The sequence below is a fragment of the Coregonus clupeaformis genome, chromosome 31 (genome assembly GCF_020615455.1).
Source record: "Coregonus clupeaformis isolate EN_2021a chromosome 31, ASM2061545v1, whole genome shotgun sequence".
Lineage (NCBI taxonomy): Eukaryota > Metazoa > Chordata > Actinopteri > Salmoniformes > Salmonidae > Coregonus > Coregonus clupeaformis.
Genome location: NC_059222.1, coordinates 28,625,283 through 28,643,767, shown reverse-complemented (window position 1 = coordinate 28,643,767; position 18,485 = coordinate 28,625,283). Strand labels below are relative to the sequence as shown.

Sequence of the window (18,485 nt, the reverse complement as noted above, 5' to 3'; positions counted from 1 at the left end):
TCGCTGCAAGCGGCTGGCTGCGAGCGAAGGAATGCCGGTGTGGGGACCAAAGATGGAGGTGAGGAGTCTATGGTCCGTCAGCAGTGTGAATCGTTGGCCAAACAGAAACTGATTAAATGTCTTAACTCCGAACACGATGGCGAGTGCTTCACGCTCTATCTGTGCATAATTGCTCTTGGCTTTACTTAAGGTCCGTGATGCGAAAGCAATTGGCCTTTCTTCACCTGATGGCATGATGTGTGAGACAACAGCACCAATGCCATAAGGCGATGCATCACATGCCAACCGTTATGGTAAGTTGGGGTTGAAGTGGTTGAGGGCCTCTGACTGAGCTAGGGCTGTTTTCACTTTCTTGAATGCCACCTCACATCTGTCTGTCCACTTCCACTGTTTGGTTTTGATCAAAAGTTCATGGAGTGGCTTTAACATGTTAGCTAGGTTCGGCACAAACTTTGCGTAGTACGTCAGTAGTCCTAAGAATGATCTCAGCTGACTCACGTTCTGTGGGGATGGAGCTTCCGCGACGGCCTTCACCTTTGATGGCGCCTTGTGGAGCCCTGAACTGTTGATGACGTGGCCCAGGCACTCAACAGATTTGTCCTTCCAGACCCTCAGACCATACTTGTCCAGTCTCTGTAGTATAGCGTCCAGGTTTCTCAGGTGCTCCTGCTCGTCTTTGCCGGTGATGAGTAGATCATCGAGGTAACATTGAACCCCGGTGGGCCCGCTCAGTATCTGGTCCATAGCTCTCTGAAACAAGGCCAGAGCTGAGGTGATTCCAAAAGGAAGCCTCCGGTACCTGTACAGTCCTTTATGAGTCCCTATTGTCAACAGTTCTTGTGACTCTTGGTCCACATCCATCTGTAGATAGGCCTGACACAAGTCTATCTTACTGAATTTCTGTCCTCCAACTAAACCAGAAAAGAGGTTGTCAATGAGGGGTAGTGGATATTTTTCAGCAGTCAAGACGGGGTTAACAGTGACTTTGAAATCACCACAGAGTCTGAGTGATCCATCTTTTTTTATGACTGGAACAACTGGTGTAGCCCATTCACTAACATTCACTGGATCCAATACTCCACTCTCGACTAGTCTGTTTAGCTCAGTTCCAACTTTTGGTTTTATGGCGTATAACTGTTATGTCCTTCATACTGCCAAGTTCTCCATTGAACACATCCGCGTGTTTCCTCAATATCCCTTGTAGGTTTGTGTCCTCTTTTGCATGTGAATTTCCTGCCAGTTCAGTTTGATATTTTCCAGCCAAGTGCGTCCTAGCAAAGTTGGATGGTTGCCTTTCACAATGTGGAGTGGTAGCTTTACCTTCTGTTTGTTGAGCTCCACTGTAACAATCACACTTCCTCTCACTGGAACAGTCTCACCAGTGTATGTTTTCAACGTCATCTTTGTGGGCTGTGGTGTGAGGTGATGTAGTTTATCCTTGTATACAGCCTCAGACAGCAAAGATATGGCTGCTCCAGCGTCCACTTGCATCCGTACTGCTTTTCCATCCAGTAGCGGTGTCACCCAGTATCTGCGGCCATTGTCTGAAATGGACAAAACATGCAAAGATTCGTCCTCTTCAGACAGGGTATCACTTTGTTCATCCTCTGTGTGCTCCATTTTATGCACTTTATTTTTGTACTTCCTGAAGTCGCTTTTCCTTTGTTCAGTACTTTTGTTTGATTGTGTCTTTTTGTTTTTACATGCACGTTCGATGTGACCCTTTTTTCCACTACTTCTGCAGTCTAAGTCTTTGCACCAACACTCCTCTGCTTGGTGACCTGGTTTCCCACAGCGATAGCAAGGCTTGCCACCTACTGCCTTGCTTTTTAAATCCTTATGCACTTGGGTCGATGCACTTAGCTGCTGTGCGTCTTTATTTGCCATTTCCATTGACGTACTCACTTCTATTGCTCACTGCAATGTTAAGTTACTCTCAGCCAAAAGGCGTTTCTGAATTGCCTCGCTGCGCATGCCACACACTAACCTATCACGTATAGTGATCGCCCAAATTCACAGTGTTCAGATAACTGTTTCAATACAGCCACAAATTGTGAGATTGACTCCCCCTCCTCTTGATTTCTCTTATGAAACCTGAATCTCTGTGATTATCAGTGGTTTGGGAGAATAATGTCCTTTTAAGGTAGCCACAATTTCATCATATAACTTATCACCAGGTTTTTCAGGCGTTACTAGGCTGCGTAGTAGATTGAATGTTTTTCCTCCCATAACAGTCAAAAAAGTTGGCACGACTACATCTGCTTTAATTCCATTTGCCAACACAAAGTACTCAAAACGTTCTGTGTAAGAACTCCATTGTTCCACAGATTCATCAAATGTTCCTATATTTCCAACCAGTGAAGACAATTTCGGTGTATTATTTTTATTTCTCACAATTTTTAGAAGGTCCCTTACTTCCAGCCCTTTTCTGGGGTCCCACTATCTATGTCCATAGATGATATTTTTTTTAAATTGGAAGGGAGGCTAGTGATTGAGGCCAAAAGGTTGATCAGTAGGAAAGAGGGTCAAAGAAATTAAAGAGGTTTGAGAAGGTTTTGCCTGGGAAACTCCATTGGAATTGTATTAAAGCCTACTGTGTATCAGAGATACTTTTAAGGGGATGGGAAACTCCATTGGAATTGTATTAAAGCCTACAGTGTACGTTGCCCGTACGTTGCCAATGGCCGTGCGGTGCATTCTGGGTATACTCCGACAAGGAGTATACCCACATCGTCGAATAAAAATGTAGTGGTTGAAGTGTTGTCATTACCCATGTAGGCAAATTGCGCATTAATCAATTGGCGACAGCCTGTATGCCCTCCCACCTCAAGTTTCATGTCTCCGGTAGTCTGGGAAAGCCAGCATGGATAGAATGCAATAATTGACTTAATATTTGCCATATTCTAATAATTTTTATGTCGCCACGGTCTGTGCCATGGTGAAACGTGCACTCCTGTAGATCTGAAATAATTAGATGATGAAATTTGCCAGCCAACCAGAAAAGCAAGGCTAAACAATTCAGGCATTCTTGAAAGTCAGGACAATCCTTGTCCTGCAAATAAATATTATTTCTATAGTTTACATTTTTTATTTTGCAAGCAGTAGGCATTTAGAATTAAGTGTGGAGTGGAGCTTCCAGTTAGGTGATGACATCATGTACTTTTTTTTTATATCATACCGACCCTAATGTACCAATTGTAGTTCATCACTCTTTTCATGTTGTTATTTATGAGGGGGAAAAAATTTATGCACTCACTAACTGTAAGTCGCTCTGGATAAGAGCGTCTGCTAAATGACTGAAATATATGAAATATAAATATATGGGTGTGCGAGACTTGACATCAGAAGAGTTACAGGGAGTGTTAAGTGGTGATGTCCCATCATTTCAGGTTGAGGGCATGAGGTAGGAATGAATATATTTAAATAGTGGAGAAATGTGGTATTAATAATAATTTTGAATTTGTAAGTGTAGTGTAGTGTTAGATGGTAGGGTATTTCTTTATTTTATTTTTCAAGCAAAATATAAGGGGGTTGTACTCCAGTCTAGTAGGTGGCGGTAATGCAACAAATTGGATGCCAACCGCCGTTAAACCTCATTGAAGAAGAATAAGAAGAAGACGCTGAAAGTGACGTCTTTGTTGTGCGACCGGTGGAGAAATGGCGAGCGGCAAAAAGAGTGCACTACTCTCCTCTTTGGCGGACTATGGAGACGATTCAGAGGCAGATTCCGACCCAGAGATAGAAGAAACCGGTAGGTAATTTGCTTAACTACTGATACTGATTGCATAAAAATTAGAATTTCGGCCCCAAATCTGTCGTAACTGAGACGAAAATGGGTAACCGGAAATCGCTTTGTGTAGGTTCAACAATGTTGTTGGCTAGCTACACTCAGTAGCTAACTAAATCTAAATACTATATCGAGGTGTTTAGATAACTTTAACGTTACTATTCTAACTAACTTTGTCCCAGAGCACGGTCAAAAAACACGGAATTATCATCGTTATCTAGAACAAGGCGTTGTGTGAGCCTGTACAGAATATATTTTATAAAACGTAAGGCTAACGTTAACTAGCTTTGTCATGTTAACATTCCATCATCACCGGCTACGTTAGTATCTGAATCATATAATTATATCTATATGATCTGAATGCTAACAACACACTAGATTACAAAAGACGGAACAGTGCTGTACCCATAGAGATCATATTTAATTACTAGAGGGGCTATGTCGCAGACATATAGAAGTAAGGCATGTGACATACAAGAAATGGTACAAATATTACTATTGTCAAGCTAAAATTGTATCATATAATTATAAATACAGTTTATATGGGTTTTATACACATTTTCTGGATAAATAGGCTAATATGTAAACAGACCATAAATGTCAATGTTTGTTTTCTTGGAAATCTGCAAGTGTAATTATACGATACTATATCAGTACTTGTATCGATGTGGAGGAGTAGTTGTCGGGTGAGGTCGTCGGGTGGCGAATCGCATCTCTGCATGTCTGGCAGACATATCAGTATGGATGACGGATCACCACCTCAAGCTGAACCTTGGCAAGACGGAGCTGCTCTTCCTCCTGGGGAAGGACTGCCCGTTCCATGATCTCGCCATCACGGTTGACAACTCCGTTGTGTCCTCCTCCTAGAGTGCGAAGAGCCTTGGCGTGACCCTGGACAACACCCTGTCGTTCTCCGCTAACATCAAGGCGGTGACCCGATCCTGCAGGTTCATGCTCTACAACATTCGGAGAGTACGACCCTGCCTTACACAGGAAGCGGCACAGGTCCTAATCCAGGCACTTGTCATCTCCCGTCTGGATTACTGCAACTCGCTGTTGGCTGGGCTCCCTGCCTGTGCCATTAAACCCCTACAACTCATCCAGAATTCCTTAGCCCGTCTGGTGTTCAACCTTCCCAAGTTCTCTCACGTCACCCTGCTCCTCCGCACACTCCACTGGCTTCCAGTTGAAGCTTGCATCTGCTACAAGACCATGGTGCTTGCCTACGGAGCTGTGAGGGGAACGGCACCTCCGTACCTTCAGGCTCTGATCACTCCCTACACCCAAACGAGGGCATTGCGTTCATCCACCTCTGGCCTGCTGGCTCCCCTACCTCTGCTGAAGCACAGTTCCCGCTCAGCCCAGTCAAAACTGTTCGCTGCTCTGGCACCCCAATGGTGGAACAAGCTCCCTCACGACGCCAGGACAGCGGAGTCACTCACCACCTTCCGGAGACATTTGAAACCCCACCTCTTTAAGGAACACCTTGGATAGGATAAAGTAATCCTTCTAACCCCCCCCTTACCCCCCCCCCAAAAAAATAATAAAATAAAATAATAATAATAAAAATAAATTGTAAAGTGGTTATCCCACTGGCTATAAGGTGAATGCACCAATTTGTAAGTCGCTCTGGATAAGAGTGTCTGCTAAATGACGTAAATGTAATGTAAATGTACTTGTTGCATTTACAACTTGTCTAATAAGTCCTATCATCAACGGATTTTAGCAAGTATATGGCTGTGGATTGACTGCATTGTTTAAATGGCATATTGGCAGTAACATTTGAACAATTATGTAATCATTCCTCTAAAACTGTGTCTAGCTTGCTTACACTGTCTTATCACAGCACTGGCAAACCATGGTTGACCAACAGGGCTTGAAACTTAGTTTTTGGTCCACCAGCCACTGTGGCAGGTAGATTTAAAAATCTTCCAGCCGCTCAGATTTTTTACCAGCCAAAATTAATTTTGCGCCATAATTACACCACATACAAAAAACGAATGAGCATGCTTTGTAATGTTTCTAAAACAATACATGTATTACTAGTAAGAAGTGATGTGGTATATTGCTTAAGCAAAATATCACAGATGAGACAAATGTTCAGCTGCTCCTTTAAGGCCAGGAGGTTACCCTGGCAAAAGGGGCACTCGAGCCGCTGGAGTCGGCAGTTACAGTGTGCTGGCCTGTGAGATATGAGAATATGACTAGTAGCCAATGTGTCTTCACTGAAGCATACTCAGACATTGAAAAACAACCTAGTGGGCCTCCCGAGTGGCGCAGCGGTCTAAGGCACTGCATTGCAGTGCTTAAGGCATAACTACAGACCCTGGTTTGATCCCAGGCTGTGTCACAGCCGGCCATGACCGGGAGAACCATGAGGTGGCGCACAATTGGCCCAGCGTCGTCCGGGTTAGGGAGCTGAACGCACTGTGATTGAAGTGAAGAAATGTTTAGAAGCACAGCGCACATAAAACTTGGTCTAATTTACTCAAAAGTCTACTAAAATGAGCCTTTGTCCTTGTGTTTCTTGGCTATTGACATTGTTTTGTTCACAAGCTAGGTTATTTTTGGCCGGCTGGGATTTCCTTATCTCATCGCGCTCTAGTGACTCCTTGTGGCGGGCCAGGCACCTGCAAGCTGACGTCGGTCGTCAGCTGGACGGTGTTTCCTCTGATACATTGGTGCGGCTGGCTTCCAGGTTAAGCGAGCAGTGTGTCAATAAGCAGTGTAGCTTGGCAGGGTCGTGTTTCGGAGGACGCATGGCTCTCGACCTTCACCTCTCCCGAGTCCGTAGGGGAGTTGCAGCGACGGGACAAGACTGTAACTACTAATTGGACATCACGAAAAAGGGGTTAAATAAATAAATAACCTAGCTTGTGAACAAAACAATGTCAATAGCCAAGAAACACAAGGACAAAGGCTCATTTTAGTAGACTTTTGAGTAAATTAGACCAAGTTTTATGTGCGCAGTGCTTCTAAACATTTCTTCACTTCAATCACAGTGCGTTCAGCTCCCCAGCTAGGCAGTGTTGATGTGCGATGTGGGATTTATTTAACCAGTAAGGCCCGAGGGGGTGTGGTATATGGCCAATATACCACGGCTAAGGGCTATTCTTATGCACGACGCAACGCGGAGTGCCTGGACACAGCCCTTAGCCGTGATATATTGGCCATAGATCACACCCCCTTATTGGTTAAATAAATCCCACATCAACACTGCCTGGCTGGGGAGCTGTGCGCACTGTGATTGAAGTGAAGAAATGTTTAGAAGCACTGCGCCTTATTGCTATTATAAACTGGTTACCAACGTAATTAGAGCAGTAAAAATAACTGTTTTGTCATACCCGTGGTATACGGTCTCATATACCATGGCTGTCGGCCAATCAGCATTCAGGGCTCAAACCACCTAGAGATACATAATTCGTAGGTCTTTGTTTTAAAAAGCTACAAGCTATGAAACTCAAACTACTGCAGAATTTATTTTGTTATAAATGTGCTCATACTTGACTTCTAACTCTATTTTTGTTCGCAAATATAAGTGAAATGCTTGCACTGTGGAACCCTGACCAACCGCCCGGCTGGTGAAATCGACATCTTACCAGCCAATTCCAAAATCTATGCACATTTGGCGGGTGTTAATTTTAGGCATTGTTGACTAACTCCCTGACCAAAATGGCTGACCTTTATCGTGTTGTCCATTCTAGTATTCTAATTCCTAATTCTATTTCGGCACCTTTACAAGTCAGAATGTTGAATAAACACTAATTTGAAGGTATACTTATCTATGTAACTAAACTCACTGTACCGGTTGTCCCCTAAGTTCGTCCTTATGCCGGTGGAAATTTTAGACAAAATATTGACAGGTAATTATTAAACAGAGTTTTCAAAACGTCTGTGTTTTTGTGCATGGCTCTCACGGTTAGTTTGTCCATCTCCTGGTGTGTGCGATATTGAAACTTGCTGACGAGACTACGTCGGCGAATGGATAAAACGCCTCTACCCTCCATTCTATTGACAAATGTGCATAATATTAAGGAAGTATTGAGGTTCTGCTCACCTAAGTTAGAATAACTCATGATAAGCTGTAGACCATATTACACTGAACAAAAATATAAATGCAACATGCAATAATTTCAAAGATTTTACTGAGTTACAGTTCATATAAGGAAATCGGTCAATTAAAAAATAATTAGACCCTAATCTATTGATTTCACATGACTTGGAATACGGATATGCATCTGTTGGTCACAGATACCTTTTTTTTTTTTTAAGGTAGGGGCGTGGATCAGAAAACCAGTCAGTATCTGGTGTGACCAACATTTCTCATGCAGCACGACACAGTTCCTTCGCATAGAGTTGATCAGGCTGTTGATTGTGGAATGTTGTCCCTCTCCTCTTCAATGGCTGTGCGAAGTTGCTGGATATTGGCGGAAACTGGAACATGCTATCATACACGTCAATCCAGAGCATCCCAAACATGCTCAATGGGTGACATGTCTGGTGAGTATGCAGGCCATGGAAGAACTGGGACATGATGTCAGCTGGTCCTTTTTTGGCAGGGCTGAAATGCAGTGGAAATGTTTTTTGGGGATTAAGTTCATTTTCATGGCAAAGGAACTTTGCAATTAATTGCAATTCATCTGATCACTCTTCATAACATTCTGGAGTATATGCAAATTGCCATCGTCAAAACTGAGGCAGCAGACTTTGTAAATATTAATATTTGTGTCATTCTCAACTTTTGTCAAAAGTTTTGAGAATGACACAAATACTAAAGCATCCTGAGACCATTCATGTGTGGGGTTGCTTCTCAGCCAAGGGAGTGGGCTCACTCACATTTTTGCCTAAGAACACAGCCATGTATAAAAAATGGTACCAACACATCCTCCGAGAGCAACTTCTCCCAACCATCCAAGAACAGTTTGGTGACGACCAATGCGTTTTCCAGCATGATGGAGCACCTTGCCATAAGGCAAAAGTGATAACTAAGTGGCTCGGGGAACAAAACATAAACATTTTGGGTCCATGGCCAGGAAACTCCCCAGACCTTAATCCCATTGAGAACTTGTGGTCGATCCTCAAGAGGCGGGTGGACAAACAAAAACCCACAAATTCTGACAAACTCCAAGCATTGATTATGCAAGAATGGGCTGCCATCAGTCAGGATGTGGCCAAGAAGTTAATTGACAGCATGCCAGTGCGGATTGCAGAGGTTTTGAAAAAGAAGGGTCAACACTGCAAATATTGACTCTTTGCATAAACTTAATGTCATTGTCAATAAAAGCCTTTGACACTTATGGAATGCTTGTAATTATACTTCAGTATACCATAGTAACATCTGACAAAAATATCTCATAACACTGAAGCAGCGAACTTTGTGAAGACCAATACTTGTGTCATTCTCAAAACTTTTGACCACGACTGTACACAGAGGGAAAGTGTCAGTAACATGCATGTCAGTCTTTCCTGGCTCAAAGTTGTGGAGAGATGACTGCATCACTATCGGTCTTTGTGCGAGGTGTTGAAGGTACCGAACTGTAAACCAAGGCAACAGCTACTCTTCCTGGGGACCAGCAACATTAAGGCAGCTATATACAATAAACAAATATTACATTACATTTCATAACACTTTTCACAACACATTAAGTATGTGCCCTCATGCCACTACTCTAGTACCACATACAGTGCATTTGGAAAGTATTCAGACCCCTTCCCTTTTTCCACATTTTGTTATGTTACAGCCTTATTCTAAAATTGATTTTTTTTATTCTCTCATCAATCTATACACAATACCCCATAATGACAAAGCAAAAACTGGTTTTTAGAAATGTTTGCAAATGTATTAAAAATAAAAAACAGATACCCTATTTACATAAGTATTCAAACCCTTTGCAATGTGACTCGAAATTGAGCTCAGGTGCATCCTGTTTCCATTGATCATCCTTGAGATGTTTCTACAACTTAATTGGAGTCCACCGGTGGTAAATTCAATTGTTTGGACATGATTTGGAAAGGCACACACCTGTCTATATAAGGTCCCACAGTTGACAGTGCATGTCAGAGCAAAAACCAAGCCATGACCTCGAAGGAATTGTCCGTAGAGCTGTGAGACAGGATTGTGTCGAGACACAGATCTGGGGAAGGGTTCCCAAAAATGTCTGCAGTATTGATGTTCCCCAAGAACACAGTGGCCAACATAATTCTTAAATGGAAGAAGTTTGGAACCACCAGCCACGCATTCGTGAGTGAACAGGGAGTGCAGAATGGGACTAAGCACATATACCTGCTATACAAGGCACGCCCGTTAAAAAAGTGTCAATGGATAGAGGCCGACCAATCTCGGCTTGCTATTAGGTCAGGAAGCCGGCAACTGAATGCTGCCATGTTTCCAACCTGATAACCAAGCTCTGTCTCATTCTGCAGAGGGCCATGGAGTAGGTCTGGTATCGGCTGCCTATGGAGAGGACGACATTAGCCGGATTGAGGATGGCGACGACAAGGCATCTGGAGACGAGGACAGTGGGGAGAGCTCTCGTAACTCGGTCAGTTCTCTTTATCTTTCCAACTTAGTCTCTTTCCCACAGCACCCTGTTAGAGGTATTTTTCAGCGGTGCATATATGAGTGTGTGTGGCCACTCAGGGATGTTAACCATTTGCATTCTTGTCTTCATAGGAAATGGAAGAGTCTGACGAGGGCGGAGACACAGATGAATATAAGGTATTTGATCCCCTCACAATGGTTTGGACTTGTGAAAATGTTTGTTAGGGGTTCATGGGGCTAGCCAAGATTCTCTGGGGGAGCAAGGATTCTGTTAAAATGATGGTCTGTGCCACTAGGTGGTACTGTTGAGCTATTATGTTTTGTCTCTATTCGCAGATACTAGTATAGAGTGGAATAAACAACATCCATTATTTCAAATTAAGTATAGCTTGGTTGTGCAGGCTGATGAAAAACCTTTGCATATAAACACTGAATTATAGTTATATAAATAAATCTGCTCCAATAAGAACAAGCTTGATCAAGATGTGGCACTCTCACATTAAAGGTGCATACCTTTCTGAATAGTGAGGTTCAGACAAACAGGGTTGTACCATCAGCCAACCCCACCCTGATAGTGCAGCAGTCAGTGTTTGAGTTGGAACAGCGCGTTAGATGGACTACAGGCCAGTTTCCTGCCACAGTGATTGATGCAGGTCAGGAGGGCTTGATGCTGCTCAAACAAACAGAATCATTACAGGGCTTGGGACACACAATGCCACAGTATCCTGTATGTGTCTGACAATTCGCAACGCTATGAGAGGGCTATGATCAGGCCATGAATGCAATATGTCTGCAGAACTATAGCATTTCACAACGGGGGGGGGGGATGATCAGGTGGAGGACTGGTGAGATGTTTTTGTGTGTGTGTCTGTCAGAGGGAGAGGGAGAGTTGCGGTAAACTGATCCAGAACCTGCCAAAAACGTAATCAGGGATGTGTGTTTTCACTGGCTATACTTCTATACTCCCACTCTTATGAGTTTGGTTTATATTTTGCTACTGCTGCCCTATAGTCCCACTATTTATTATGAGTTATGCCTCGTCAGCCACACCATTGACCCCCGCTTTATGTCCTAAGGGCTGAACTCGGTTTCTGTGTGCTAAATCTTATTCAACTGCGTTGTTAAGGCGCAACAGGCCCTTTCCTATTGTATTTTTCAAGCCATCTAGAGTTGGTTTAGACAAGGCTCGTTTTTGTAAGAGGGATATCTAGGAGGAAGCTCTCGTGTGAAAATGTCACATTGCTTACTGGTAATCTAGGGGAGTTAAACGCTTAGTAGTTCTTTCAAACTCGTCTCCAACTCTTAGCCAAACTATTGAGTAATAGCTTGGTTGGTTGCACAACCATGATTTATCTATCTACTGCTTTGTCTTATGGCCTGAAAATTCAATGGATTTGATTAGATTGGATTTAATTATTAATTTTTTCATAGAGGAAGTCTTAAAATGCAGTTTCTGAGTTATAGATGTACTTGTGTGTCATATAACAGTAATAATGGAGTGGATTTATAGAGGTGATTCATTTATATAACGTAATGGATATGTTGGGATACTTTCATTCGGGCCTGCTCTCTTTTGAAGGGCTTGGAGTGGGCTTGGGCTAATTCCACAGACTAGAAGAACCATAGTACCAATACGCCCTCTCCCCTTTTATCAGTGAGAAAGCGATGGGCAGAGGGGCTGTCACCAAATGTTGTCCGTGCCCTGGCTGTCACATTTGGCTCTTGGATCGTGTCAGTTTTCTTTTTGATTGTGTCTCTTGCCAACTCTCTACCGCCTTGACCTGTGTTTGGCCCATAGTGAAGACGCAGTAACCCAGAATAATGGCAGTTTGGCCACGCGGTTCTGTTCTCTGTGGCGGAAAGTATTTTATTAGGATCCCCATTAGCTGCTGCCAAGGCAGCCGCTACTCTTCCTGGGGTCCCAACAGCAACAAAACAACACATCACAACAAAACAATAGTGTACATAAATATACTGAACAAAAATATAAATGCGAAGTGCAACAATTTCAAAGATTTTACTGAGTGACAGTTCATATAAGGAAATCAGTCAATTGAAATAGATTCATTCGGTCCTAATCTGTGGATTTCACATGACTGGGAATACAGATATGCATCTGTTGGATACCTTTTGATCAGAAAAACAGTCAGTATCTGGTGTGACCACCATTTGCCTCATGCAGTGCGACACATTTCCTTTGCATAGACTTGATCAGGCTGTTGATTGTGGCCTGTGGAATGTTGTCCCACTCCTCTTCAATGGTAGTGCGACGTTGCTGGATGTTGGCGGGAACTGGAACACGCTGTCATACACGTCAATCCAGAGCATTCCAAACGCGCTCAATGGGTGACATGTCTGGTGAGTATGCAGGCCATGGAAGAACTGGGACATATTCAGATCCTTGTGACATGGGGCCGTGCATTATCATGCTGAAACATGAGGTGATGGCAGCGGATGAATGGCACGACAATGGGCTTCAGGATCTCGTCACGGTATCTCTGTGCATTCAAATTGCCATCGATAAAATGCAATTGTGTTCGTTGTCCGTAGCTTATGCCTGCCCATACCAAAACCCCACCGCCACCATGGGGCACTCTGTTCACAACGTTGACATCAGCAAACCGCTCGCCCACACGATGCCACACACGTGATCTGGGGTTGTGGGGCCGGTTGGACATACTGCCAAATTCTCTAAAATGACATTGGAGGTTGGCTTATGGTAAAGAAATGAACATTACATTCTCTGGCAAAAGTTCTGGTGGACATTCCTGCAGTCAGCATGCCAATTGCACGCTCCCGCAAAACATGAGACATCTGTGGCATTGTGTTGTGTGACAAAACTGCACATTTTAAAGACAGACAGACAGAGTGACAGCAGTGAAGATGCAGAGACAGGCTGCACAACAGGGAGGCAACAGAGGCACAGTTATAGTGTTGAGTTGTATCTCCAATGGTGTTTTTACATGTTGTATTTGTCTTAATCATGAGCTGGTTAAAAAAAGGAGTAGGGCTATGTTTCATTGGTACAGAAAAAGTTGAGAAACGCTGTACTATAGTGTACTGCCTATGTTATGTGTCAGTAGCATTACTGCCTGTGTGGGGGTGGGGGGCAGAATTTATGTCCCAGTCTGCCCCTGCGTGCACACACACACTCTCTACACTTTCATAAAAAAAGGTGCTAAGTAGAACCATGTAGGGTTCTTCAGTTTGTTCCCATAGCCCATAGGGGAACCCTTTTTGGTGGTAGGTCGAACCCTTTGCAGAGGGTTCTACTTAGAACCCTATATGAACGGTTCTACCGAGAAAGGCTAATAAGGCTCTAGGGTTCTTCCTAGAGCCTTATTAGCCTTTAAAATGTAACTCTTTATGACAATTACATATATCACAAGGCCTTACTTTGATGGCCTAGTGTTAGAAAACTCCTGGTTTAAAGGTCACGTCAGGCCTGCAAGTCAGATTATGCTACCTTGCAAAGTGAGTATAATTCCTATTGGAATTCAGCCAGAGTTATGATATCCAACAGTAGGAATTTTTATTCACCCACAACCTGCATTCAGAATGACTGCCAGGGTTAGGAGCATTGGTAAAGGAGACTACCTAAACCCCTCAAACCTGTGTAATGATAATGCTGTTTAATCAGCTTCTTGATATGCCACACTTGGCAGGTGGATGGATTATCTTGACAAAGGAGATATGCTCACTAACAGGGATGTAAACAAATTTGTGCACAAAATTAGAGCGAAATAAGCTTTTTGTGCGTATGGAACATTTCTAGGATATTTTATTTCAGCTCATGAAACATGGGACCAACACTTTACATGTTGCGTTTATATTATTGTTCAGTGTAAAACAATACATCACACAAGACGTTGTGCATTATAGAAATGTACAATATAAAATGTACAAGATTACAACAATACATATTAGCTTGAGTTACCTGATGTGAAACCGTTCCATGTAGTCATGGCTCTATGTGTACTGAACAAAAATATAAACGCTACATGCAACAATTTCAAAGATTTTACTGAGTTACAGTTCATCTAAGAAAATCAGTCAAATGAAATAAATAAATTAGGCCCTAATCTATGGATTTCACATGACTGGGCAGGGGTGCAGCCATGGGTGGCCCTTGGAGGGCATAGGCCCACCCACTTGGCAGCCAGGCCCAGCCAATCAGAATGAGTTTTTCCACACAAAGGGCTTTATTACAGACATAAATACTCCTTGATTATCTTGGCAAAGGATAAATTATCACTAACAGGGATGTAAACAAAAGTTGGGCACAAAATGAGAGGGAGAGTTGCTTTTTGTGCGTATGAAACATTTCTGGGATTTTTTTATTTCAGCTCATGAAACATGGGACCAACACACTTTACATGTTGCGTTTTATATTTTTGTTCAGTGTAGTATTGTGCGTTTCCGAGCCTCTGGACTTGGGCACTGTGAAGAGAACCCTGGTGGCATGTCTTGTGGGGTATGTATGGGTGTCTGAGCTGTGTGTTAGCTGTTTGAACAGACAGTTCAGTGCTTTCAACACGTCAATACCTCTCACAAAGACAAGTCGTGATGCAGTCAGTCTGTCATTCATTACAGTGAGATGGCGGCAGGGGGGTTCAAAATAATCTCTGGTAAATTATGTCTGCACTGTATCCTTCCTCCCCCCTCCCCTTCCTCACTCCTCCCATTGTTCTACTGAGTTTGACCCTCTGCCCTCTTCAAGACTATTGTTGGATGTGTCCATGCAGTTGCTAGGTGACTGGGTGGCAGAAAGTGTGTGTGTTGGTGTGTGTATTCCATTGCCAGTGAATAGGAGCACTGTTTCTTACTGCTGAACCTGTGTTATGCCCACAGTTCTGGCGAAGACATCGCCCCACCTCCTGCCAAGCCCCTGCTTTCACAAGAATGTCCTGAAACTCTTTGATTATCCTGTAGCCACATGTTTGCCATGATACCATGAAGTTAATCTTATTCCAAGCGTCTGTTTTTGAGATTGATATACAGTACCAGTCAAAAGTTTGGACACACTGACTCATTCAAGGTTTTTTCTTAATTTTTACTATTTTCTACATTGTAGAATAATAGTGAAGACATCAAAACTATGAAATAACACATATGGAATCATGTAGTAACCAAAAAAGTGTTAAACAAATCAAAATATATTTGAGATTCTTCAAAGTAGCCACCCTTTGCCTTGATGACAGCTTTGCACACTCTTGGCATTCTCTCAATCAGCTTCATGAGGAATGCTTTTCCAACAGTCTTGAAGGAGTTCCCACATATGCTGAGCACTTATTGGCTACTTTTCCTTCACTCTGCGGTCCAACTCATCCCAAACAATCTCAATTGGGTTGAGGTCGGGTGATTGTGGAGGCCAGGTCATCTGATGCAGCACTCCATCACTCTCCTTCTTGGTCAAATAGCCCTTACACCCTGGAGGTGTGTTTTGGGTCATTGTCCTGTTGAAAACAAATAATAGTCCCACTAAGCGCAAACCAGATGGAATGGCGTATCGCTGCAGTGTACTGTGGTAGCCATGCTGGTTAAGTGTGCTTCGAATTCTAAATAAATCACAGACTGTGTCATCAGCAAAGCACACCCACACCATCACACCACCACCTCCATGCTTCATGGTGGGAACCACACATGCAGAGATCATCCGTTCACCTACTCTGCGTCTCACAAAGACACGGCGGTTAGAACCAAAAATCTCAAATTTGGACTCCAGACCAAAGGACAGATTTCCACCCGTCAAATGTCCTTTGCTCGCGTTTCTTTGCCCAAGCAAGTCTCTTCTTCTTATTGGTGTCCTTTTAGTAGTGGTTTCTTTGCAGCAATTCGACCATGGCCTGATTTCACGCAGTCTCCTCTGAACTGTTGATGTGTATGTTACTTGAACCCCCCCCACTTTTTCACAACACAACTGATTGGCTCAAACGCATTAAGAAGGAAATTCCACAAATTAACTTTTAACAAGGTACACCTGGTAATTGAAATGCATTCCAGGTGACTACCTCATGAAGCTGGTTGAGAGAATGACAAGAGTGTGCAAAGCTGTCATCAAGGCAAAGGGTGGCTACTTTGAAGAATCTCAAATATAAAATATATTTTGATTTGTTTAACACTTTTTTTTGGTTACTACATGATTCCATATGTGTTATTTCATAGTTTTGATGTCTTCACTATTATTCTACCGATGTAGAAAATAGTAAAAATAAAGAAAAACCCTGGAATGAGTAGGTGTGTCCAAACCTTTGACTGGTACTGTACATTTTTTCAAAAAGATAAAGCACGGTTTAAATAATCAGGAAACCTCATTCAGTTTTAGCCTACCTGTCACGTTGCCATGGCTGACAAACTAATATCCTATTGCAAACCGTTCCACTGCTATTACCCTATTCTAATAGTAATCACTGTTAACGAGTGGTATAATTGGGGTAATTGATCACCATCAACAGTGATGTGATGTTATGCTGCCTGGCAATGTTGACCCTCACATCCAGGACAGTGCATGGTTCTTTGACTGATGTTCAACCCACACCTTCTGTGTTCTCTCTTTTCAGGAGATCCCAGAGGCAGAGAGGAAGGACCCCAATGAGTTGGTCGGTGAGTACACAAACAAACACACACACCAACAGACAAAAACGTGTTTAAGACACAGATGGACACAATACAAACTTGGTGTGAAATATTTAGATTGCGGCCATCAGACGTTATATGCTCAGATTCTGTTAAATTGATAATGCTATGGTCTAAATCAGGGGTACTCAGTTCTTACCCTATGAGGTCCGGAGCCTGCTGGTTTTCTGTTCTACCTGATAATTAATTGCACACACCTGGTGTCCCAGGTCTAAATCAGTCCCTGATTAGAGGGGAACAATGAAAAAGTGCAGTGGAACTGGCTTCGAGGTCTAGAGTTGCGTTTGAGTGGTCTAAATAATTATTAACTGCTGTAGCTAGCAGTACTAGGGTTGGGTGAAGTACACCTCTGTCCGTTCGTGATTATGTACCCATAAACATTGATATACCGGGGTTCCGTGGCCAACCGAAACAGAATTGCCTGCTCGCTCAGAGACGCACGCGATTGAATTTCACTAAAATGTACACCATCTTTCCTGGCTTTAAACAGATACAATTTTCCCGCTACTGTGGAAATTGGGATTGAATCAACATAATAACAGCCCCTTTCAGTGCAACAAACCGAAACTAACTCCAAGACTGAGTTAGTGATTTTGTTGTAGGCTGAGGAGCGCATCGTAGAAGCCTTGTTCTATTTCAAGGGCACGAGTGGCTTTTCTTCCATCACCCATGGTCGGAGAGTAGCCTAGATGAGCATTTTAGATCGCAGAGCCGTGTGTAGAAGCATGTACACATTTGTTTATATTATTTGCTAGTTAGTGAGTTACTAGCCCAGTTCAAGCTAATTTCTGGTCAGAAATGGGGGAGTGATTGATTGAGCACAAAATGTGAACATTTCTAGATATCTTTGAAAAGCGAGTCAGAGCTTTTTTTGTCTTAATTGGATGTCTCAGCTCACATTGTAAAGGGAATAACAAACACCCTGTTGAAACTGGAGTAAACTTTGAATAGTGATATTGATTAAAAAGATGCACCTGTTTCAGTAGCGCAACTCAAGTAGGCCAAATCAAATGCAAACATTTCTGTAATCAGCGCTTTCTTTTCCAGCCGTTAACGAGGATGACGTGCGGAGCTCTTTATGGCCATCGCACATCATTTGAAAGATGCATGTCCCCTCTTGCTAACATTAAAGCATTGTTGCGTTAGGTAGGCCTATTTGTTTCATTTTTTCCATTTATAATGATGATGATCGGGACCTGTTGCAATAAAGCATGAGAACCCGGGGATTATCGTGTGATGACTCCCGACTAAAGGGCTGTCCATACCAAGGACGATAACTATAACGATAAAAAACATTCTAATTCAAGTGAATATTAGTGTTCACACTACAACGATAACTACAAAAAGAATGGAGAACGGTAGTGAGAGATCGTTTGGATCACTTTCAGAGCGTTTCGCCAAGACCCCCCGTCGTCCCCCCCCGTCCCGTCCCTCCAACGATAAAACATTGACAACCAATCAAAAACGTGTTTATATTGACACGTTCTAGGTGCCCGATGCTTGCCTGAGTAACTGGGCATG

At 42.9% G+C, this 18,485-nt stretch overlaps 1 protein-coding gene across 4 annotated transcripts in view; it reads left to right on the top strand.

Moving 5' to 3' along the window:
* The first annotated feature begins 3,626 nt into the window (after window positions 1-3,626).
* LOC121547416 (SAP30 binding protein) overlaps window positions 3,627-18,485 on the top strand; it is a 37,353-nt gene continuing 22,494 nt past the window's right edge. For all 4 annotated transcript variants that reach the window (XM_041858690.1, XM_041858689.1, XM_041858688.1 and 1 more), the window contains exons 1-4: window positions 3,627-3,751; window positions 10,211-10,329; window positions 10,461-10,505; window positions 16,889-16,931. In XM_041858690.1, the coding sequence (XP_041714624.1) occupies window positions 3,658-3,751; window positions 10,211-10,329; window positions 10,461-10,505; window positions 16,889-16,931 (301 nt within the window). In that variant the 5' untranslated portion in view covers window positions 3,627-3,657. The remainder of the gene's footprint in view (window positions 3,752-10,210; window positions 10,330-10,460; window positions 10,506-16,888; window positions 16,932-18,485) is intronic.